The following is a 26,128-nucleotide window of genomic DNA, read 5'->3' as shown; positions in this document are numbered from 1 at the left end:
GAGGTAGTGGAAGCCCCATCCCTGGAAACATTCAAGGCCAGGTTGGATGGGGCTCTGAGCAACCTGATCTAGTTAGCGGTGTCCCTGCTCCTGCAGGGGGGGTTGGACTAGATGACCTCTAGGGGTCCCTTCCAACCCCAAACATTCTATGATTCTATGATTCTATAACCTGCAAATGTGGAGAAGATAATCAAGCCCTCAAATTGGTCCATGACTTACTTTGTCAAGCCCATACTTCAAAAATACATAGTATGATATATAGCTGTATCAAGTTTTCTATAAGCACTTCCTTTAATTAACAGGAGGAACACATTTGTCTTGACTCGCTCTCTGATCTTACAAAGAGATAAAGAGTAATTTTCCCTTAGTTATATTTGAAATCTGTAGTATAAGAAGCCCTAAGCTAAACATGTGTTGAAGAGAGCACGTGCAGACCATATACCTTAGTGGAGGAGACTGCTTCTTAGCATTCCTTGACACTAGCAGTGCTTCTGGGCTTACACTGCTCATGGTCACGCACAAAACCAGCCCACAAAATGCCTTTGTGTTTGTCCCTAGTCAGAAAACCATTTTAACCAGCAACCAGGACAGAGTCTGTACTAATGGAAATGCACTTATGTGAGTGTGCTCTAGATGTTATTTATTTTTTTCATAATTCTGAAAATCTAAACCAGATGACTTCCTTGTTTTTCTAGCTAAAATAGCTGAAACTAGAAATCTCTTGCTGAAGAAAATTTACTTTTGGCTTGATTGGTTTTATTGTCATGCTAATGTCATTTCATGCAAAGAAAAAGGTTAAAATAAGTACTTTCCTGTCCCTTGTTATGTTTTTTTTTTCAACTAAATTTTAGGGGAAATTCTTCAAAGATAAACCAATTCTCACTGGAATAAAAACATATTACAAGCCGTACACTTCTACAGTTGACCACCACTGGATTTCAATTTCAATTCTGTGTACCAGGTAAAGTAGCCTCACGCATCACTCAGAAGTAGAATGAATACCATGACACTAACTTGAGCCCTCCTGAGGGATTAATATGAATGCTTAATGACATTAATCCACATTTAGATCACTTATGTTTAACGACATGCTTTCCATGCATACATATATAAATACTAATTTTGGACTGAAAGATAATCATTTAACACGATAACAATTAAACAGCTGTAACCTGTCTCATGTGTTAAGTAATGGAGCTGCAGGCAAGCTCCATAAACAGATGGTCTTATCCACCCATGCTTAATGGTAAAGACTTTTTAAAAAAGAGGTGTTGACAAATCTGAACAAGAATGCATAGTTTTAATGCAAATTGGCCAATTTGCAATTTAGATTGCTCTAGAACTAATTTTGTCTATAGAAAAAATTAAGCTGCATTGTAAAACTGAGATGTTACACAGCACGTGGATATAGCAGATTCCCCACCAACCTAATTATTTACTAATTTCATTCAGCGTAACAGAGTTTAGTGGAAAAGCAGCTGGAAAAGTATTCATATTTATGGGCTTCCTATGACAGTTACTTAATTTACTCATGGTACATGCCAGTTATATCACAAAAAATAATAGACTTTCTGAAATAATATCTGTTCCGATCTCACAAAACAACTACTCAGACAGGAGAGGGTCACTGAACTCATTGCAAGCCAGGACAGAAAGGAAACAAAAACATATTTTAGCACAACTGTGTTATGAAAACTTAATTACAGAGCAAATTTTCATCCAGGCTATCACCTGGGCACCAGCTGTGCATGTGTGGTCTTGTATCACATTGAGATGCAGGTTGAGCTTCACAAAGAAATATATGGATGTTCACCTCAGACTCATGAGTGTCATTCCCAGACCAAATAAGCAATTGACAGGTCATTTTCCATAGCTTTGCAGTAAACTGTTGATTTAACCTGTTCACGCATAGATACAGGAAATGGTAAAATATTTCAGTTCCAGGAGGGAAAAGACAGTAAGCAATTTAGATGCCTTAAATTGCTTAGTATTTGGAACATACATTGCCAGTGTTTAGTTCAATCCTGTAAGATGCTAAACGATAGCAATAAATCTTGAATTTTATTAATTGTCATTAGATTCATTTCACCACAACACTGAGCATGTAGTTATCTGATGAACGTCTTTCATATAAATGTTTGGAAGTATGTGTTTGGAGCAAAGGCAATGGCTCACAAGTGCGGCCCCTATCAGGTGTGGTATTGAAGTCAGAGCTACCCCGTGCCAGTGATGCACAAAGGAACAGTGGATGTCAGCAACATGCATCAGGTTTACCACATTAGTCAAAACAATCTTGCCCACCTTACTAAACACACTTCAAAAAAGAAAAAAAATCTTGCTTTATTTAGTCTATTCTGTTCTCCCTCACAAATCAAATGTATATAAAATATGTATGCATATTATTTCCCAATTTATCTTGTGGTCCACAGCCTAGGGCTTTGTTAAGCTGATGATTAACAAAGGTATGCTAAGAAGCAGATGCCTAAATTTTATCTGAACAAAAGAGCAAACATTTGCAACCATCTATGATCTTGCTTCCCAATGTCCTGAACAATAAACATATGGTCTCTGGAAGTTTAGAGCAACTAGGATTTCCTTTGGCCAAATTTTCATTTGAATATCTTGAAACATACATAAAAATCCGCATAACTGGAGAAGCAATCTAGGGTTTAAAAGATCTTAGAGAGGAATAAAACGAAGGACTACCTTGTTTTAATTAAGGAGGCAGGTTTGGTTTTTTCCTTCTTTCTACCCTTTAACACATCAACTAACGATACAAACAGTGAGCTAACTGAAAATGAGACTGGACAGATAGTCAGCATTCAGATATAGATAAAAATCATTAGTTCAGGTGCAAAACATATTTACCACTTTAAATAGCATTCACTCTTCACAAAAATGACATAAACTCTGATCAAATGAGTTATGGATTTAGATAATTCAGTACACATTCTAGTTAGCGCCGCTGTGATTAATGCATACATATCTACTCCATTTTGTGCATCTAGGTAGAGATCTGGTGGGCTATTCCTTTCCTAAAAAAGTGAATAAATGCATTGCCCTTAAAATTTACAACTTCCTTGGAATATTCCTTTCCTGATGAAGCTGTAAATTTAGGCTTTTGCACTTCATGTGACTTCCAGCTAATAGCTGCATCAAACAAATACATCTCCATTTCTACAGTGCTTCACACTACTGCAGCTAAATAGTTAATGACTTTTAGAAATTAGAACACTACAATTGTTTCTTTTTAGACATATGAAGGGAGAGTGGGATTCTTTCATAAGTCTTTACACAAGTTATGTAAATATTCTGCTACCAAGTTGAAAGTTGTAAGCAGCATAAAAATGCCTGGGTTACAAATAAGAGGGTGACAATAAAAAAAAAGTTTTTCATGGAGAAACATTCTGATATCCCTTGTGTTTGGAAATGTATTGCACAGAAAGAGCTCCCATCTACTCCAGGGCAGGTGAGAGAAAGGCAAATTGACTCTTCATTTACCAAGCTGAGGAAGCAGCAATTTTTACTCCACTAAGTGCAAATACTCTTGGAAATGAGCAATAAAATGACCTGGTTTCTCCAAAACACCAGGCTCTTGAAGAAAACAGCTCTAAGAAAAATAAATATAACAGCAGGCTAGAGCCTGTACCTCATTACTTGTCTTGGAGGCTGTAAGGGCAATATAAACAAATCAAACTATTTTTACAGCAGCAGCCACAAAGTAAACACCCATTTAAAGAATAAACAGGTGGGAAGACAGACCTGCTCGCCCAGCGCTGAGGAAAAACTTGTTTGTGCTTAATATGTTGGAAAAATTGTTCAAGAGCAGTTCATCCGTGTATAACTACAACCCTTGAAACGCTGCCAAGGTCAGTGAGACCAACAGCAGAGCGATCTGCTGAGTAATTGCTCGTTGGCAAGTTAAAGTGGTCAAGGGAAAGGCTTTATCCTGCTTCCAAAGATTTACTTTATTGTTCAGAAAGCAGTTCTCTCCCCACCTCTCTACTCTCTTTGTCAGCAGGTTTTCTGGAAGCTCCTCAAAAATGTTAACCCTGCCAGTTCTCCCTGGGATTCTGCAGATGCACCTTGGTTCCCTCTCCTTCATATGTTTGAACAATCTCATTAGTAAACACCAAAAAAAATCGATTGTGATTTCTGCAAAAAATAATTCACAAATCACTCTTACTACTGCACACCTGGCTCCCTTCTACAAAATAAAACCTTGCCTCGTCTTCCTGGTGCAGTGATGTGGGTATCAGTTAATACAGCTGTAACAGGCCCTCATTTTTCCTGCCTTCAGAAGCTCACGCTGCTGCTTCCCGTGACCATCAAGTGCAGCACCACCCCTGTGCCTCCCAGTCAGGGATGCAAGCTAGCTGGGAACGCAGCTTGGGTTTTACTATTTTCTAGATACTCATGCCCCAGTGATGGCTTAGCTGTGCTAACACATTTAGAGTTACAGCCCTTCCAAAACATCCATGGAAGTTAAAATTCTCCAGCCTCTTTTTAGCTTATGGCAAAAGCAAATCATGCTATATTCACATCCCTCAGCTCTACCATTATTAGACTTACTGTCCGATGCTGCTGCTTTGGCTACATCATCTTTTTTAACTGACTCTCCCCAATCTTTCCAAACATAAAACTACGGAATTTTTTTAATTATTTGAATTTTTTTTGACTATTCAGCTTATATCCATGATTTCCCCATCACTCAATATTACTCTTGCTTTTGTCTGACCTGTGGCTACCTCTTTCCTTGTCTGTTCAACCCACCTCTAAGTGCTTAGCCATGATGCTTCTCACACCTGGCAGGTGTGCCCCATAAATACCTGCAGAGCCACGTTGTTACTCCTTCACAGCCCTTGTGCAATGCTCCCCACACACCTAAGTATAAGCTGGTCATCCCTTACAGTTAGACCATTGCCAGTTCCTTTGACTCTGCTTCCTACCTGCTGCCATGCAATAGTTTCTCTGTGTGGTTATGCTGAGACAAAAAAGGTTTGGATAGGACCCTCCTCCTCTGTTACAGACCTGCAGTGTCTTGCACAAAGTCGGGGATTAGCATTGAAGGGAATTTCTTACCACTACAGCTATACAAAATCAATATAAAAATGATAAACCTTTTGGCAAATCCTCCTCTACTTTCTCTTAGTCCCCTTATCTACATGCGTAATTTCTCATGCTACCTCACCGTCAAGCCCCGTGCAGTGAAGAGGGATATCCCGCTGCACATGGGACATATGTAAATAACTGAGTAAGAAAAGCTCAACTGATAAAGGCAAAGTAATTTCCAAAGGTTTCCAGGCGCTAGAACTAACTTGATTACAGAAACACAGAAGCTGTAATAAGGATGGCTTCTTCTCAATCTCAAGTATTAAACTGCTGTTACATTATTTACATCTAAGAAATTTGATATAATTCTAAAATAGAGCATTATCTTGACAAGAAGATAATTTTGGGCAGCTAGATCACATTTATTACAAGGTGGAAGTGACATTTTTGTGTAGGCAAGTCACTTCTTAGAGCTTCTTCTCCATAAAAGAAAAAAAAATAAAATAGGAAGCTTCATTTCCGAAAGACATAGAGCTATCACATAAAAATAGAAAAGCACAGATCAAATAATATGTTTACAGTTTAAAACAAAAGTAACCTCCCCCTCAGCAAAAGGCAGTTTAAGGGAAAAGATTGAAAAGGAAATTCTTCCACCTCTTTTTCATGGCAAACTAGGTATGAAGAACTGATGAGCCATTATATAACCATTTCCTTTCTTAAAATATCAACTCCTTTACACAGACTGACATGCGAAAATACTCAGTTTGAAGAAAAAAGCTTCAAAATAATTCACTTCTTATTCAGACACGGCCAGCAGCGCTGGCTGTTTGAATTTTGCAGCCAAAACAGGGTAAAGCATAGCCAGCCTACCAATGGTACAGTGCTCTCCGTTCCATCCCTGGCTACATTCACACTTCCCGTCTTTACAGGTGCCATGCTCCGCGCAGCGGGGATGGCAGGCTCTCTGGTTGCAGGCTGCGCCCGTCCAGCCTTCCTCGCAGCGACACGTGCCACCCATGCACACACCATGTGTGCCGCAGTCCACCGAACAGATTTCTGGATTTGAGAGGAGAGAGGGGGAGAAAAGGAGGCAGAGAGTGCACATGGGAGAGAAAGGGTATGCATTAATAAGCAGCGCTACATTTTAATTCAACACGTGAAGAATAAGAAAGGCAAAATCTTGGAAAATTAAATCGAAGGAACTTACTGTGAAAGGCATTTTCAGGTAGGGCCCAACAGAATATGGAGTACAGAGTTTTATCTCTATGCTAATGCTCACTTAGTTATCCAGCAGACTTAGTGGTGCTTAAGTGTCCACAGCTCTTCTGTTAGCTCTGAGTAATTTTCATTCATATTTTTTGTGATCACATATCTCTAAGAGTAACCTTTTATAACTTAAGATTATATGGCACTAACCTACTAGAACTTAGAGTGTACTCCTCGTGACTAAATATACCACATATGTAGGTCATTGTGTGTTGTGAATGAAAATCTAGTATTAATACAAGTTCATTTTAACAAGGTTTCCTCTCCCTACTGTGCTCCCTGTTTTCTTTCAAAGTAAAAATGTGCCATTTCTGACACATTTTTTCATTATAAAGAATCAGCCTTAGTGAGACAAATTAGTACTATGCTGACATACTGACACATCTGTTAAATATAAAAGATGATTCTCTTTTACTTTCAGTAAATTTGTATCAGTGACAGCTATGAGCAGTCTGGTTTAAATAATAGATTGTTAAAAAAAATAAATCAACATACAGCAATTTAACTTGTCATTTACATATAGTAACAGGATCTTGTAACTGATAGAATAATTGAAAAAATACGTTAACAGCCAAAGGTAGTCAGAGGCCAAACAACGCACGTTAAGTCTCAGCTAATACAAGATGATAATTTAGACTGCCAGATTTTGCATTTACAGTTTTGGTTCATTTAGTCAGACTCCAGCAAACTTTACTTCTGCTAAGCAGACAACAGAAAAAAAAGAGGAGATACAATACAGCCTGAGGGACTTCTTTAGTTCCTTGGCATACATCTGGCTGTAACCACGTACTGGTTCATAGAAGTACTGTATTTAGTTTTTGTTTTCTTGTGAAAGACAATGAACATTTTAGTAACAGAAGACTGAAATTATTTTAAGCAGCAAAAGAAAGAAGCATTCAGTGCAAGAAAGGTTTCCAGTTTCCCACTCAACAGTGTTTTTTCTTCCCCCATAGAGTATAACCCTCTGTCTCAAAGTGCTGTGGAACATTAAACACGGTATCAAGGAGGTGTGATATTTCCCAAAAGAAACAGCCCAAAACCTTTATGGAGAAACACAGCTGTAATTTTCCCCTCCTTTTTTTTTTTTAATACAACATTTTGTATCTACTTTGAATTAAATTTTTGATTAAGGGATGCAAGATGGTTTGATTAACTTTAGAGTCACAAAACATCAACGCAGCTCCAAGAAAGAAAGGTTTATTTCTCTTCAATCTAATCAATTTTTCATTAGGGTGAAGGTGTTTATCAGCTTTTAGCACACTAGCTTTGAGCAAGGTGCGTCAATCTTTGTAATGAACTTATTAATTAGAGTTAATTTAATTGAAGTGGAATTGAAGGGCTAATTAACGGACAAACTGCTGATGAAGATAGAGGAAAGCTCTGCTGATTTCAAACCTATAAACCCCTCTGATAGAAATAACTCATTCTTTTTTTCTTCTAGCAGCTTAACAAAATGTTTATGGGTAAGATTTACTTTCTTAGTGTACCACTCTGAAGGTCATTTTGCATGACTTCAGCAAATAGTCTGTGCACGTTTTTACACAGCTCTTTTGTGAGTTTGACACTTTTGAAATATTTGAGAAGATCATAAATATTTTACTTTATTTTAATGACCAATCATTCCTTGAAATGTAAGTAAAAGATGAAGTATAACTTCATCAAAAATAGCATAGAGGACGCTGTGTCAAGAAATAGAGGATCTATGTTTTGCCTGAGAAATAGAAAGGATCTCTCACAAATAGCCATTTTTAGAGCTAGAAGTGTTCAGAGAAGCATTTTTTCTTCTAAACAAATTTAATAGAAGACAACATTTTCTTCTCTCTGTCACTTTTTCTTGAATGTTTGGAACCCTGTCCTATCACTCTCGTATGCATAAACCATTACGGAGTATCACAGATCCTGGTCAGGAAGTACATTTGTTTTAAAAAGATGGTTCCTCATGAAAAAGTTATATTTATTCATAAGCTGGCATAAACCCAGCTAGCCCATGTGTTCAGTTTTCATTAACAAAATCATCTGAGCTGTTAGATGAACTGTTTTAGACAAATATATGTCTCATAGTTAAACGTGATTTCTCTTTTGATATGTGGCTACCAAACAATATTTTAAAAATTTGTATTTGTCAAAAGGCTGCAGTCATACTTTATAAATATTTAGATTCTGCCCTCTGTGATAGCACCTCGAGTCATTTTCTCCTTTTGTTTCTAAGCTCAGACTATGGTTATAATAAGCTCAGTTTCAGGCTTAAGGAAACCCCTCTGCTTCTTCACTCCTACCAATTCCTTCCACCTTGGCAGCCTGTGCTCTTCCTTGAAAGCTGTTTAGGATTTATTCTTGCATTCCCTTTGGCTTCAAACTGGAATGCTGTCTGTTTTTCAAGAAAAATACTTCCAATTAGCTGGAGAAGTTTTTAAAACGTGACTGTCTCTAGTTTCACTAGCGTACTTTTAAATTTCTATATAGATGTATTAGGTAAGATGACACTTAGATCCATAGATCATACAAAGAACATTCTGTACTTGCATGTGAAGTACCTGAAGTTACCATGTGAAGGCAGCTAAAATATACCAACAAATACATTGATTTTCAAATACTTCAAATTCATCAGTTATTTTGAACCTTTTAATCAATTCACAGTTCATGCTGAAGTCAACTCAAAGACTTCCAACAGCTCAGCAGGTCAGGTCCTAACACAATAATGTCACTAACATGCTGCCCTTAAAGAGGTCACCATTTTACAAAATGTGAGTGCTTTTAACCCTTACCATTGGAGCAATCTGGACCTGTCCAGTTGGGGTCGCAGGTGCAGGTACCACTCTCCTGAAGATAGGTGCCGTGGCCAGAGCACTGGTCAGGGCACATTGTCTTCAGGATTTCACAGTTGTTGCCTCCCCAGCCCGGGTTGCAGTGGCACTCGCCGTGGATGCACACGCCGTGGCTGGAGCAGGCTGGGTCCAAGCAATCCGCTGTGGGGACACGAGAAAGATCAGCTTAAATTTGTCATTCCTAACAACAGCAATCAAGCCCTAGATGCTCACAGCACTTTTGAGCTTAATCTGCATTTTAAGACCTTGTGAAATAGGCAGCACTGCACTCATCTTAAAAGTAAACATCAGTAGGTAGAAGCAGAGAAGTTCACCTTTGTTTCACTGCATGAGTGAGGAAAAGACTGAAGGGACCAAGGTATCTTGATGCCAGCCTCCCTTCTCTGGCAACAAGGTAAATCACACTTTATCGTCACTGTAATTGCATAGCAGCAATTTTCTTTGTAAAAACACCTTGCTTCTGCATCACTTTCTGGTATTGCGAAATTTGTGTCATAACTGACATCAAGACATTTACAGGCTACCACTGAGTTAACGGAGAACCTTTCAAGGTTTGCTAATTTTTCTGAATTACAAGAAGATTGGCTTTGGGTCTTGGGCAACTGATCTTTGTTCTGCCTAATCACAGTGTAACAAGTGTTGGATTCCCTGCAGCACTCGGTATCAACTGACCTGATCCACCGCTACAGAGTTTTGACAGCTGTACAGGACCCTCAGCTTGCTTCAGAAATAAATGAGTTGCATACTGTCTATCTGTCTTAATTCACTTTAATGTGCTTTAGATGACGAGATTTAATTTAGCAATTTGACTCAATAAAATGTTACACTTGTAGGGTCAATGGTCTGAAAATTTAATTCCAGAGACTTAATTGCATTACTTTGTACATGGAGATCAATAAAATCAATTTGATTGAGGAAGAAAATGGCGCTTTTTACTCCCTAAAAAAATAGAATGGAAAATGAACTGCACTTTTCAGCACACCAGAACGAATATTATTATGCACATCTTTGGAAGACAAAAATGATGCATCATTTTTCACTCTGATGCATTTGAATCAGCACTTTCCACAATGTGGTTGGTGGAAAAGATCACTAACAAATGCAATACATTAATGATTTATTCTATAGTGTGAAAATTCAGTAAGTCTTCCTATATTCCAACATCTATTTTTTGTGTGCATTCTTCTCAGCTGACCTCAGCCAGAAAAAATAAATATAAATTTACTGTCAAGCAAAAAGATATCACTCATTATTAAGAATTTTCCCACTGATGACTTGATAATAAATAAAGTATAATAATTCTGTAGAATTCAGCGATACTAGTGATTCTCAAACTTGATTTTTAGTATTCTAAAATGGTTTTTGAAGAAACAGCACTAGTGTGTAGGATCTCGATCCAGCAAAATCGATAGAGCTGGATGTGCCAGCTGGAAAGCTGACCAACAACAGCAGGTGCTGGGGTAAATATTTACTCATTTACCTTCTTCACAGTTTTCTCCTTTGTATCCGGAGTTGCATGCACAAGAGCCCATGATGCAAATGCCCCGGCCGCCGCACTGGGGATCGATGCACTGAGTTGTAGGCACATCACACTCGGTGCCCTTCCAGCCGCTGTAACACAGGCAGCGTCCTTTGGAGTACTGCCCGTTGCCACTACACAGCACCGGGCAGGCTGCTGTGAAATGAAGCACGGCAGAAAAATTAAAACCAAGTTCTTCACCAAAGCTCTATAAAGAAGAACATCTAAGAAGCAAGACACATGCCAGTTGCTTTTCCGATGTATTTGTCTTCATGCTCGCTTAAACTGACTCAAGAAAAGGATTGGGTTGATTTACCTCTCGAACAATCGGGGCCCAGAAAGCCAGGAAAACAATGGCAGGATCCAGAAACACATTCACCGTTACCATGGCAATTTCGGGGGCATTCCACCACAGACTCTAAAGGAAAAAAAAGGAGGATAATTCACAGACGCCCACTGCATGAAGTACCTATCGTTTGAACCACTACTAATGGACAGCGCGCTCTTGCTATGAGAGAAGCGTTTACGTTTGGCTTGTTTGAAGAGCATGGATAGGTGTGATTTTCTATTGCTGATGCCTCTAGTACCTTAGGACATTACGTTCCAACAAAAAGGCTCAAATTATAATCGTAAAACCATATAAGCTCCACACTTAAAATCCAGCCCTGTGCCATTTCACAAATACTTCAGAACAGTGTCCTCCTTTCAAGCACTGTTTTACTCCTTATGCCTTAGAACAAGTGATTAAAATATATATTCTGCATTTTATTCTGAGCAGCAAAAGAAACACTATGAATGGAAAACCCGTGAAAAAAAGTCAGATCGTTTAACTACGAAAACCTATCTCTGTATTCCTAAAAACCCTGACCAGAGCCTAGCATTTGGTAAGAGCTTTGAAGATTATGCTTACCTATAATTATGGTATTAAAAGACACCTGCTCCGCATTTTTCCCATCATTATAAAAGGCCAGGTGCCAGATGCCAGAATCCAAATACTGGATAAAACCTGCCTCGTGGAGACTGACAGACCTCGCCTGCCGCCCCGCTCTCTCCGACTCCAGCAGGTTGCGTTGCTCCCTTGCAATCAGCCGGCTGCCATCCAGGAGCTCCACGAAGTCATACTGTGGGAGGAACAGACAGGAGCTTGACAAGTCACGGGATGACCCACGGCACCACCAGCTTCCCCACAGCACCCTGACAATATGCTTGTATTTTGATCAAGAGTTTCCTTCTGGAGCAGTGAAGCAAGAGCTGAAAACAATCCTGGCTTATTTCTTTGTCCCTTGCCAAGACTTCAAACAAAAATACGAACTAGTTGTCGTGCTTATTAGACTGGCTTTTTTGGTGACAAGTGGCCAATGAACCTAATGGGGGGGAAGAAAACATCAGTTGAAATGAGTCTGCAGTGGTGACTGCCACCTGAATTACAGGTGAGAGCTAACTTTCAGTCTATTATATGCATATGGGTTAACAGTAATATCCAACACCAATAATCTACTTTGCTTTTCATTTAGTTTCATATGAAGGATTAAATTGCTTGATCCCGCTTTCAGACAGCCTGGAGTTCTGGAGGAAGGAGAGCAAGGCTTTATTTCCTATCACAGAAGCCCAAAAGAGGCGATGGGAAGCCTAAAACATTGCAACTGTTTAAAATGAAAAACTGACAGAAAATATGGTACCTCAGGTCAATGGACAGCATGTATCGTTTTGTTAACAACTATCAGTGGGGCTTGGAAAAATGTAGCAGCATCTCAGCTGATACAACAAGCAAACTCACAACCCAAGACGTTATGCATCTTAATCTTAACTAGTGCTCATAGCACCTGGAAGGCTAAATCTGCTCTGGGCCCTACCCTGATTTACACTGTCTGGCAGTCTGCTCTCATGGCTTGAAAGATGTCTTCTGCATGTTTATCATGTAAAGATCAGTGTGTATATAGCAAAATTAAAAGGGTAGAAAAATTAAAGAGCATTCTTGCTTGTGGTAGGGAGTCTGCTTTTCCTGCCGAGTCTGTTCACAGTTTCACTTTTACTCTGCTACAAGTTTATTGTATGAAGTGAACGGTAACGTGTAAACTTTTGATCTTCCCACATGCTTGAGAGATCTCTCAAATGCAATTATATCCAGGGGCTATTTAAGCAAAGGCCAGTACTTGAAACCACCGATTCACCTGAGCTAGGGTAACACAGGTTACTGGGACCAGAGAATCAGTGGTTTTACACCCTGACTTGTGACCTTCAGAAACTGCTCGCAGGACAAAAGGAAACACTATAGCCTTTGTCCCAGAACAAGGGATTAAGTACTTATGTTCTCTTCTTGAAACTGCAGGCCAAAATTCACTGCTACTGTAAGGATGTTCCTCTCCAGTAACAAGAATTATCTTCCTACCATTCCGGATGTGAAGGAAACGCATAGTTAACATGCTTCTATCAACACCTGAGACACTTTTCCAGCTATGTCTGAGCCAGCAGAACAGAACATAACGTGATTAGGATGTGCAGAAGCCAGTACGCTGGTGTGCTGTCACTTTGAATGTACGTGCTGCACCACATGGAAACGAATGCAACTGTTTTGGGAGAGCACAAATTATTCAAAACCATTCAACATTCTCATTTGTCAGAGAGTTAAATATTTATCTTATTTTGTGAGAGAGAAAAACAATTTTAGTTGGTTTTTTTTTCCTCACACCTGACTCAAGAACACTTCTTTCTGGTTGTGTTTTTCACTAATGTTTTAAAAAAGAGAAAGCTCAGGGGGTTTTGAGCTTTAACAAGTAATTTATGGACATTAGGAGTGACCTTGTAATTCGTATACTGCAGAAGATCATTTTTTGTAGGAGGACAATTTCAGATTAAAACCAAGTTTTTGATACAGGAACAAGTGATTACACTACTTGATTGACCACAGAGAGTATACTAATGGCTTACAAGCATGGTACAATTAATGTTTTTGTATTTGTAATGTAATAAGGACATATGCTGTTATCTAAACACCATTTTAGACCATTTTAGTTCATTCTGTCCCCCAGCAAAAACCAATAATTGATCTTAACCCTTTTAAAGGCTGTTTTTTTATATTTAGTACATGGTAACAGAAGGAGACTGGAAAAACAATTATCTTCATAACCAAAAAAATACTAATTTTATTTTCCTCCTATGAGGATAAATTAATTACCTTTATATTGAGCCTAAATGTGCTGATTTGCCCTATCATTCCATTCAGTTTTCCTTTAAACCAAAGTCCTTTCTTTATTCTTAAAGTCTCTTTAAATAAACATATTGATTCGCTGGCTGCAATGGAACTGACATTTTTAGAAAGTGTCACAAAGACTTTCAGGCTTGCATTGATTGGGTTTTGAATGGACAGCCACCGTCAATTATTTCTGGCTGATTTATTTATGATTCCCCAGAAAGAGAGAACTATGCATCTCAGATCGGTCTGTGACACACACATAGTGGGTGTACTTGAGACTGATTTCCATACCTGAAGAGAATACAGAAACACAACCAAAAATTCTGTCCCAATTACAGTATCTCAGACCATTACCTATAGGCTATATCCCTATTGTCTTGGATTATGGAACAGAAGGAGAGTTAAATCTGCAGCATTCTGTTATTATTTCATGATGAAATGCTAAGCAACTGATAGGAATGGTTTCAATACAGTTGATCCCCTTCCAAGACGAGGGTGTAAACTAAGAGATTTCTTGAGATCTCTCCCAAGCTCATTTCTATCATACTTCCATTATGTCCCTTGCAGTGGTAAGATAACTGGCATCAGAGGTTGTACAGCTATGGAAAGATGGACTCCAGTTTCCTCTTACTCTCTGTTTGGTTTTAACTGGATACAAAAAAGAGGTGGATAAACAGGCAAAGGGTCTGGGAGACAAGTGGAGAACAAGGTGGTAAATGTCATATGCAAGTTTTGCATTATAGCCAAAGGTGACATGGAGAGAAGACAGACATTCACAGAAACACCAAAGATATAAGGAGGGAGCTAAAGAAGATGGTGGTGGTGACACATGTAGGGTATCATAGGCATATGAGCGAAGATATTGGAGGGGGACAGCTGGTAAGAAAACTTTACAAATGCTGGCAGAGTGCAGGTAGTAATCAGTTCTCTATTATTTCACATACGAGCTGAAAATTCAAATACTGACGTTTGAGAAACAGGCAGCAGTTGCTCATTTGCATAAGTTTTTTTAATAGCACTTGTCACTCTGTGACTAGGAGATAAGGGCAGATAGCATTCAAGAGACGCAGACATGAAGTGATATATATGGGTGAGATCCTACTTTTCAAAGTCCTCATGAAACAACCCTAGCTTTACACATCCAGAGATGGGGTCTGAGCCAACTTTTATCATTCTGGGATGAGATCTTGGAGCTATGGAAGACAGATCTATGGAAATATCAGTTCTATGATTAAAAAAAAAAAAAAGCAGACATCATTAAGCCAATGCAAGAAACCTTCGTACTTAAACATCTGCTACGTTCTGTGCTGTTCTGGTCTCCCCATCTCAAAAAGGCTGCAGTAAAACTGGAGAACATTCAGAAAAGGAAAAGGATGATCGAAGGACTGAAGCAGCTTTCATCCAAAGAATGACGAAACAGACTGGAAAAACTACAACTCTCTGAGGACACTAGAGATCTATAAATGAAGGGTGGCATGGAGAAGAAATTGGTGAGAAACTCTCCACTGCCTCTTCGAAAACACTACCAACATAGCGTCAAACTGAAACTGCCAGGAGGCTGCCTCAAAACATACTGAGGAGTATACTGTTAGATATGTATTTAAGCCATGAAACTCCTTGCTGCAAATGTCACAGATGCTAAAAGCTTCCATAGGTTCAAAGGTGACTATGCAAATTCACAAGAAAAAAGAATCTATCAAAGGCTGTAAAATTCAAAGACAGTACCTTTGACTCAGGAAGTCCTTCAGCCTTAATACGCTGGAAGCCAAGAGTGTACTGTAGGAAGAATCACTACAAATCTGTCATGCTGCTGTGTTAATCTCTACAGATCTGCTAATGGCCACCATCACAGACAGAATGCTGGGCTAGATGGGCCTTTGATAAGACCCAGCGTGGACATTCATGTGTTTGTCATATTCCTGTGATACTTGGAGCTACAGAGTAAGCTGTCTCACCTGATGGGAGTATATGCAGCGAAGCCCAGAATTAGCTGTTAGTCTGCCCCTGACAGCTATGCCTGGCTTGCAATTAAGAACTTTTATCAGTATAAGCCATAAGAGTTAGGGGAAATAACAAGAAATAGATCTATGCTTGCAAACCCTTCAATGTTCTATTTCATTAGACATCCTTTTGCCTAAATACCTTATTTTATTTGTCTAAGCTACTTTGGTAGAATACATATTTTACCAGTATAAGCTGTATTTTCATCAAAGTCCTGTGATTAGAACTTTCTGGCAGAAAGGTCTGAACTATTGAAAAGTATTTTACTCCATTTTTTCCTCCATGTGCAGGAGTGCAGTCACAAAAAAACAGCCCAACCGCTCACTGGAACTGCATTTTTAGATTACATACATGCTTTATCTCAGGCACCTAAACCAGGCATCACTGGGTTCAAGGCCACATAAACATTCTGATAACCCCACACCCTTGGGAATCTTCAGCAGCCCTAGAAGTTCACCAGGGCACCGATAAGTAAGCATGCCTAATTTTTGAAGGTATCAAGTGTCAGTCAAATGGTTTGTAAAAAATACTCTAATTATATACCAGTCAAAAATAGGACAAGGGAGCTTGACCTATATCCTGGGAACAATATATCCAAAATGTCACAGAAACTACAGAAGACACAGCAGCAGGATTCACATATGATTCTTTCTGTTGTATCATACTTAAATGTGAATAAGCATGCGGGTAGTAGGAATCCAAAGGGAAAGGAGTCTGTGTAACACAGATGATGGGAAACAGATTTAGTTATCTTCTTTTCCCGAGTTTTTGGATGAAGGGCACCCTTATTTCAATCTTTTTCCAGGATAAGGAATCAAGGAAGCATCATTTTTCATAGACATATCTACTTCCATAACTTCTCATATAAATGCACAGTCCAGATCAGCTTCTTCAGTTCTATTCATTCTCGCCACAGATGTATTCCCCTAGCTCCTGTTATTATTGTTATCATTGAGAAGGCATTAGTATTCCAAACCCCTATTTCCAATGGCTGATAACTTTCTGAATCAATTTTCTTTGAGCTAGAATTTCTCATGCTTGTTGTCAGCCTGAGGGTGGGTGTTCATATGTGAAGGTCTGAAGAAAATCCATTTAATCATTTTTATGAGGATAAAATTTTTAAATAAACGTAAGTGCTTTTTTTGTGTTCAGTAAATTGTTTGTAGTTTAATGGAAACTAAACTAAAAAATAAAGCTAATGTAATATTCTGTGATTTTAGCTGCATGAAGCTCCTTTGCTGAACCTAATTCTTCCTCTGTGGTTTGCAACTGCTAAATAGGTGATATAATTAGCAATATTTCTATGTTCGAGGTCTTTTAAAAGTTCTGCCTGAAGAAAAAAACAAAACAAATTTTAATAGTGCAGTAGCATGCAAATAAAAATAAAAAAAATTGTGGGTTTAAAAAAAAAAATTTGAATTCTGCAGTTATGGATTTACTGTGTATCAGGCATAATCAGTCAAGCTTTTCTCCAATTATACCATTAGGCTGATATACTTTGTGTCCAGGGCAAATCCATATACTTTAAAAAAATATAAATCAGTAAGGTGTTGCATAATTCCCTAAATGCAGTAGAAGAGCATGAGCTCAGCTCCCTTTTCAGGTGGAACAATGGGTCAGAGCCAGAACTTGGAGAAATATTGAGCTACAGGAAATCTAAACTAAGAGGGCCTTAAATCTTAAAAATAAAATATGAATACAACTGATTCTAAAATACTCTCTCAGACAATGATTCTCCCTTTCTCCTGCCAATCCAGAAGACTATTCATTCTTTTATACTTTAACTGTTCTATAACAATGGGTAAAAAGTATTTCTCTGTTACTAGGCAAAAGCATGACCATATGCAATAACAAGTCTTGTTAGAAACCTGAGGTACGGAGCAGAATAACCCCCCTACGATACTTAAGAACAAACTTTCAAGACACTAAATGTTTAGTGAAGACTGACACTTTTACCACCCCAGTTCATTGTATCTTCGTAGACACGTATTATTTTTTCTTTTATGTATTTATTTAGTGAGACACCAAGATGTAAATGCTGTAGCATTTGCTTATAGAACAAACTGAAACTTCCTTAAAAACCTGTTGTCTTCTCGCTTGGAAATTTGGCAAATGCAGTCTTTGCCAGGCACTCTTGACCACACGTTGGCCATAAGATGCTGTAATAGTTTGCTTAGGTTTTTAAAGGTATGTCTATATACCACAGAAGCAAAAAAGTACATATAAATTCTGCATGAAACAACTCTGTATCTAAAGCACCATCATTGCTCACGGCATTCAGAATGGCTTATAAATAAGAATTCCCCCCTGTCCTATCCCCCCCCCCCATTTTAGATCCCATCACTTACAGTATTATAAATGTTTTGGACATCACATGAGATCAATAAAGTATAAAAAGTAAAAATAAAGATCAGCAAAATGGAAAAGGATGTAATCCTGAGAAAGAAAAAAGATACAGAAGATACAAGCTCACAGTTTTCAATAACGTGTCCTACTTTTAATGCAAGCAGTTCTCACCTGAGTGTGTGAAGGTGGTAAGCCTTTTCGGCCATATACTCCAATCAATGCATCTTTCTGAAGGGATATATTGAATTTTAGAAATTGTGGCTGATCAATGAAGAGTTGTGATCTCCAAAAAATCCCAGGGGGAACTTCTTGTACCTTTTTTTTCTATATCAAGTTCTCCGGAATCTATAGTGTTGTTTTCTTGTGCAAATCCCCCTAATTTTCCTGACAGGTTAGAATAATGAGAGATCAAAAATTAGTACACCTTTCTGGCTTTCAATCATCCGTCACATAAACCGTCAAATATTTAGAATCACCTCAGATAAAATGTTACCTGACAATCTTTCTGAATGTAAGATCCCAGGGAGTTCACTGATTTGGAAATAAAAAGGCAAAGATACCACAAATACCTACCAAGTAAAAATACTGTAAGTTCCCTAAGCGCTAGAATTACGAAAACTGTTTTAGTATCTACATTAAACTATTTACTTTTTTCCTCAAGTATTTTAACAGGTTTTTCCAGCATAAAGTCTCATACTAAAAAAATTTAAGGTAAAGGGAAATGCAGCATACAGATTTTAAGAACAGACATAAGCAGCCAAGAGAATTAATGTACAGTCTTCTCTACATTAAATATCAGAGCTTTTATACAATACTAACAATGTCTACAGCTCTGGTTTCCTTTTTTTTGTTTTTGCATTCCCTAAAATGAAAGACAGTGTTTCTTGTTCCATTGTGCCTATGTCCTTAGGCCTTTGCTCCCCGTAATGCCTACATCCTCTGCAGTCCCCAGCCTTAGCCCCAAGCCAGTTATCACCTCCTTGTCCACACTGCCTCCTGAATAAAATGTATAATAGCATGTCAAAGTCTGGTACTTTCACTATTTTCTATATCATGAATATTTATTTATCCTGCAGGCCAATTACTAGAAATAAGAACATAGCACTGAAGGGCATTAACGATTTTTCTCTATAAAGCATTTGTACAACTATCAGTTAGCCTTAGGAGGCCAGTGATGATGGCTTGGAAATACCCAGAAGAAGCAAAGAAGATGCTAACATGCAAAAGACACATGCAAAAGTCAGATCCTAACACCAAAAAACTGGACTATTGGTCATGGCATTAAGAAAGAAGAAAATAAGACATAACCTTTAGATACTCCCAACAAACTTTTTCTTCCAGTAAGCAAGTCCAAGTAACAGAGACTGAATCTACACTGTAGCTCAAGTACAGAACAGTATCATCCAATCTGCAAGGCTCTGTGCTGTCCCAGTGAAGCACTGTCAAATAAATGAAAGGGGTAAAACTGTGCCAGCCCAACCTGATGACCCTGCAAGGCACTGGGCTGGATGCTATGAACAGCACGGGTCTGCAATAGTTCTGAGATCTCCATGTTGCCCTGGTTGTACCACACATGCATATGCTACATCTGGCAATGATTATAAACTTTTCTCAAAGCTCATCAGCAGACAAATTGTGGTTTAGTTGTGGTTGTGTCTTCTACCTTCCAGATTTGTAGGAAACAGTACTACTAAGACTGATGCACTAAAGAAGTGGTTTGCACAAACCGTCACCACCCAACTTTAAATTCTGGGATGGCTTAGATGAGTTTGCATCAAGTCTGTTTGAGGCCGAAGACTCAGATCTGATGTTCAGGCACTAACTCCATGCTGTGCAGCTGGACGTAGCCAGTCTTGGAAGCTGGTGCCAGGGTCAAAGCCTACTTCAATCCGATGGAATCAGTGCTGTCAAATCTACACTAAGATGCAAAGGTATGTGTAAGAACTTGCTTACCAACATGTCAATTCAGGAGTAAGCGAGTAATGCTGCATTTAAGCAGCTGGCACATCAAGGTGAGCCTTCAGTGAAGCAAAATGAAGAAAAATGGAACTGTAGTTACAATCTTACAGTCCGCTGTGTTTTTACCAATTTATACTCTTTATTTTCAGCAGCCAGTCTATTATAAAGATTGAACTAAACCCATCTGAATGTGATAAGCATGTTCAAGTGATGCTGACTTGTTTGCGTACAAGTGTTCTGGAGAACTGACAACACTCTGTTGCTGCCCTGTCTTTTATGTTCAAATTCTACATTATTCATCATTTGACGGAACAAACTGACACAACCTTTTTGCAAACATTTAGACTTTAAAAAAATGAGATTAAAATCTGAAATGCCAGGTGAGGTCACAGATTGATCCTCGCCACTTTTTGTGCATCCAAGATGAACAGAAACTGCTGCTGAATTAAACAGGTACAGAAGCACTACTGAGAGGCCTTGAGTGGGGGCTTGTATCATCATCAGAGCTGTGCCACAATGGTGTTGCAGTCACTGAAAATGTCTCACTTACAGGATCATCATATTGATCAGTGTTCTGTTGAGAAAAGACAGTGAAATATCTGATCTTGGGGAAACCAATTTTTTTACACTTTTCAGGATGACTCTGATGCTCTTCTAACTTTGGACTTAACCTTTCACAATATTCATATGTTATTCTAGAAGATGGATCTGTATTCACTATTTCGGTTCATGTAAGCATTTGTTTCTTACCACTTCCTTCATATTTAAGCATGCTGTGTCGTATAAATTCACACACTGGTGACTGGTAATCACTAAACAATAAACACTTGTTTGCAGTATTGATCTGCAGCTTCCCCTATTTCTACATTTGAAATGAAAAACAACTACCTCTTACTACTGAAAAGACGAACTAGACAACTTTTTTTTTCCTACAGACCCCCATTTTCTTCACCAAAAAAGAGGTGGCATTACCCTGTAGCCATATCCCTTTAATGCCACACCACCTCTCTCAAAATTGTCACTAGTTGTTTGCCCTCCTAAGAATAGGGCGTTAATTAGTCTTTGTTCCCTGTTGTATCCCAATGGGCATAAGAAAAAGTCTCAGTAGTGTCATAATTTTCTTTTGACTTTCTAAACAGTAACAGTTCTTATACGCAGCTTTAAATGAAAATATGAAATGTCATGTTCATTCACACAATTCCATAATGACTTAACAGTCCAAGTAAGAAACCAGATTTTAAAATACCTAGCCTCCTGAATACTTTCTCTTTCACTGTACTTCTTCTCTATCCCTAAAATTTCTTCTTTCATAGACTTTCCCCAAAAGACAATAATACAAATACATAGAAATCCTTACAGGTAAACGATATTTATACCACGATTTGTACATATATTGCTATATATATTATGATTTAATTTACAAAATACATTAATTTGCCGTGTCACATACTATCTAATATATAGTCATTATATGATGTATTTGTGATACTGATAATCCAATGCATTACAGTTAATTAATGGGTAAAATATTTGTTACATTTAGTTTTTGTAAATTGTATTTTGACTGTCTGAGGTTAGGGTGGACAAAATCCTGACCTAAATAAATATTTAAAGTAATAAACAATATTTAATTATTATACAAGAAAAAAAATTCACAAATACCACCGAAATGACTCCCTCTCATTTGCAAACATTTTATAGATTAAAACACAAGATACACTGTGAATAACTGAGTATCTATAACACAGAATAAAAATGAATGCACAGCCAAACCACAAAAATGCTCAACAATAATTGCTGTACAGTTACACAGAATATCATTTTCCATCCTTCAAAGGCAGTACTAATTAGAATATTAGGTTGCAAGGCTGGATTTACAGTCAATAGCATGTTCTCCCATTCCATTGAATAACCTTTTATTCAGATCTTTTTCTGTGAGACATCTGCTATCTATCCTTCCGCAACAACCGTTTCGAGAAATGAAATCAAAATCCTCCTTAAAAACATAGCTTTATAGGAAAAAACCTCAACATAACATCTAATTAAGAAGTTACTACACCTTTAATTAACATGAGATACTGTAAACAAAATAAAAAAGCTCAATACATATCAGTTAGAGAAAGTATAATGTATTTTAATGAGTATCGTCTCAAAAAGTGCATCTAATCAAGCCAAAAGAAGTGCCCCTTTTCCCATTCACTTTTTTCCTCTTTTTCCTTTTTAAAAAAACTGCAATTAAGCATGTATCATTATAAGGTATTTCTGAATTGCGCACAGATTTTATAGGACATAAAATAAAGCTAGCAACATTTGAGACACGACCAATTGCTAAACACAATGGTTAAAAAAGCTCTGTTTTTTAACCTTTCTTTTCTATCGCCTAGTTATAACAACAGATAAAGCACTGATGCATCTCAAGTAAACGTTTGCATTTGATTAAGCATGGCTTACAATTACTTTGGAGAACCTACACTGATATAAAATTAATCACATCCTTAGAGAACACACAGTCTTATGCCACCTTATGCAGCCTTGAATCATGCCTGTCTAGCTAAGCAGGTGATATGTTGCCAGCAGTTTACTGTTCACATAGAGAGAAGCACTGGGAGAGGAAAAAAAAAATCCACAGAAGAAACAAACAAAAAACCTTTGGAAAACGCTTGTTCAGAGATTCAAGCATCGCTTACCAAATGGTTTGCATTTAAGGATTATTTAACATGCTTTTACTGTCAATTTATGACTAGCTATTTCTAGGTAAACCACAGCTGAATTTTCTTCAGAGGTAAGGATGTATTTTCAAGTTTAAGCTTTGCTAATTCATCACACAAAGTACCTGTACTTCTGGATGGCAAATGAATACCTGGGATCTAGCACACAGTGGCCTATGATTTTCTGACCAGAGCAGGCTCAGGATTATCCAACTGTTTAGACGAGAGAGAGTCAAGGAAAATGCCTGGCCCATACAACACTGGGAATTTTTCCCACCTAAATCAGAGTATCAGGATATTACCAGGGGGCTAAAAAGAGGCAGTGCTAAAAGCTGTACAGCAGTCCAAGTATCCACACTAAGGCTTTATTGATTCTTCCCTACAGTTTTCCTTAAATTTCACATCTGGTCATCACACTTTCCCTTCTGCTTAACTTCCCTTTTGTGGTTTAAAATGTGTATTCTCTGGTCTGTCTGTTGGTTAGTATTGATGTATGCTGATAAATGACCACTTACCATATTCTGCAGAGGACAGCATTTTAACAGCGGATGGAATTAACCCTGTTCTCTTGTACAGTATTTAGGGACATAATGAAGGAAAAATGGGTTTTGATATATTTGTTATTTCCTTTTTACTTTTGAGGAAAAGTATAACAGGTTTTAATTCGTAAAAATTAAAAAAATATCAAGGGAAAAAGAAAAATTTGTATTTATAAAATACTTAGAAAAATACATATATACTTTATACAAGAAAGTATATAGGCTACTTGGCGCAGAAGACAGTGGGATGATGAGCTGTCACTGCAGCATCAACATTCATTAACCATACAGTAGCTTTTTGCTATTCATTCAAAACAAGTAAGAACACAGAAAGAGATAATGAATATTGAAGTACAAGAAAAAGGCAGTAGGGTAAAGGCAATGAAAAAAGAAAAAGTCCTACTGGAGAAGTTTCATATGCTTACAAAGATGACAGAAAGAATGAACTGAGCTGTATCTTTTCTACAATTTGGAGCTGTGATAACTTGAAAAAATTTGAAGATGTCAACTGCTGGCAGAGGCTTCCTTCTCCTCAGTGGTAAGGAGGTCAGCTCTACCTTGTGAAAGGAAAAATGGATTTTTGTGTAATGAAGCAAACACCGCATTCATCAACCATTTAAATCAAGTCTTCCATTCAAAAACTATTGATTTTAAAGCCTCTGTTAGCCAAAAGTGCACAGGCTCTTAAATGTTTTGAGAATCTTAAAGGGCAAATGGAAAAAGGTCGATAAAAAATAATCCCTTTATGTGGTTTGTATTTTAAAAGTTCCTACAACAAAATTAATAAAGTTTTGGGTTTTGTTTTGTTTTTTTTAGTTTATATATTGGCTGGATGATTCAGACAGTATTATATGCTAGAGACTTTCAGAAAACAAATGAAAATATTATACATGACCTATTAAATTTCAGCGAGAAATTAAAAGAGAAGAAAACATCATCATCTGTAGAGAAAAACACAAGCCATTCCATAGCAAGGTCGTCATGCCATAGGAAGCGCCCTGATCATGAGTTGCCTTCTAAACACAGCTAGGAGAGAAGCTTTGAAAATACGCAAAATCTCCCTGAAGTGCCTTTTCTTGTGCCAACTCTCCAGAAAAAGAGATTATGTCCCCTGTCACAGCCAAGGCTTTTGCCTGAAAACCATTCAGAGCTCGCTGGGACTCCCAGAGATTGAACTGTGGTATCAGGTCCCCCTTATGAAATAGTGCGTCCTGTCACCTGCGGCTCCCTGGCTTTGTTGTGGTCATTTCTGCAGCACAAGACCCCAGCCACCCCAGCCCCTCAGGCAGGATGGTCCAAACCAGCCTCAGCACCATCTCGCTACTTCTGAGTACCCCACACAATCATTACATTATCCAAGACTTTTGTGTAAGCGGAGGTTCTGCTTCTCTGGATGTGGTGAGAGCTTTTCTATCCTCATCTAATATTACATGTAAATTCCCATGAGGAATTTTGGTTGACAACCATCTTTTCTAGTAAGATCAACATTATCGCTCAGTATTCATCATTCCCTTCACATGCTAGGTAGGAGGAATTGTGAGCTCTTTTCAATTGAAATACAACTCCTGTTTCATATCTACATGTCTTTTTAAAACTAATATTAATTAGAAATGCTCTGTACTTCCATTAAATATAATTTTGGAGGAAAAGTGTTAAAGTCTGATGATATAAATAAGACATAAAGAGAATGCTCTGAAAGGAAGATAAATTGGTGCCTGTTTTACTTACCATTTTCTCCAGCAGGTACTGTTACAGGATGTGTTGGCACAGTATCAGAATTCACTTTTCCATTCTCAAATGTATCATTTTCAGTTTGCTGCAACTGCCAGTTGAGGCCAAACAGATGCATCGCTGGTGGTAAAGGATACAGGTTATTTGATGCTCTTAGCCACAATGACAAATCGCACAAATAATGGCTTTCCACGCTTCGCAGCGGAACAGCAACTCATACATTAAAAAATTAAATTACAGGAACAAGCATTCGCAGACTAATAGTTCAACTTAGCAATGGCACTAAGCAATTACTACCACTGTCCTTTAATGATACAGTGCTTTCGGTGAACGCAGTTGACAGAAAGCTCACCAGTCTCATTTTGAGTCTTTTACCGGCCCCAAATCAATGTTCAAAAGGATAGGCAGTAATTATATCCTTTTCTCTTTTTTCATTTTTGATCCTTCTGAAGAGACAAATCATTTACGTGAGCTCCTAAATGACCGGCTAAAATAAGTGATTTCACCAGCAGATGGATCCGTTCTGGTTAGCCAGAAAGGGAAAAGAAACAATGCAAGCGGAGAGGAAGGAGGGTGCTATGGGTGTTGCAGGGCTAACCTAAGACATGAACACTTCTTTTCATGCTGTCACCAACACCCTGCGCAACCTCCAGTTACCTATTTCCCATGCTAGTCTACAGAACGAGGCCAAGACCATAAGCAGAGCTGGAGACACTGGGGCACTTTGCTCTGATGACAGTGCATCAGCTAGGTTTCTGAACTGCTTAATTCCCCACAACCACGTTTATTAGAAAGGTGATACCATGTTAAAAAGTTTAGCTAAGCTAATTATGAAAGATAGAGTCCACCTTCCATGGTATTAGGGAGAGCTGCTTAAGGAACCTTGATATCACCAGGGATTAATGAATGAACCCCCCATCTAAACTTTTAGAGCAAAAATATGGAAAAAAAATCACCTTAATGCTATATCGTGATAAACATAACATATG

The 26,128-nt window shown here is 38.1% G+C and overlaps 1 protein-coding gene across 1 annotated transcript in view; it reads right to left on the bottom strand.

Moving 5' to 3' along the window:
* The window catches only part of TENM3 (teneurin transmembrane protein 3), a 320,392-nt gene that overhangs the window by 74,268 nt on the left and 219,996 nt on the right, over nucleotides 1-26,128 (bottom strand). The window contains 8 exon segments of the mRNA XM_035897781.1: nucleotides 5,923-6,108; nucleotides 9,084-9,284; nucleotides 10,624-10,818; nucleotides 10,979-11,080; nucleotides 11,573-11,783; nucleotides 18,374-18,527; nucleotides 18,529-18,586; nucleotides 25,137-25,259. Coding sequence (XP_035753674.1) covers nucleotides 5,923-6,108; nucleotides 9,084-9,284; nucleotides 10,624-10,818; nucleotides 10,979-11,080; nucleotides 11,573-11,783; nucleotides 18,374-18,527; nucleotides 18,529-18,586; nucleotides 25,137-25,259 — 1,230 coding nt within the window.

Source organism: Egretta garzetta, unplaced genomic scaffold, assembly GCF_000687185.1.
Source record: "Egretta garzetta isolate BGI_Z169 unplaced genomic scaffold, ASM68718v1 scaffold46, whole genome shotgun sequence".
Taxonomy (NCBI): domain Eukaryota; kingdom Metazoa; phylum Chordata; class Aves; order Pelecaniformes; family Ardeidae; genus Egretta; species Egretta garzetta.
This window is presented reverse-complemented; position numbering and strand designations above follow the sequence as displayed.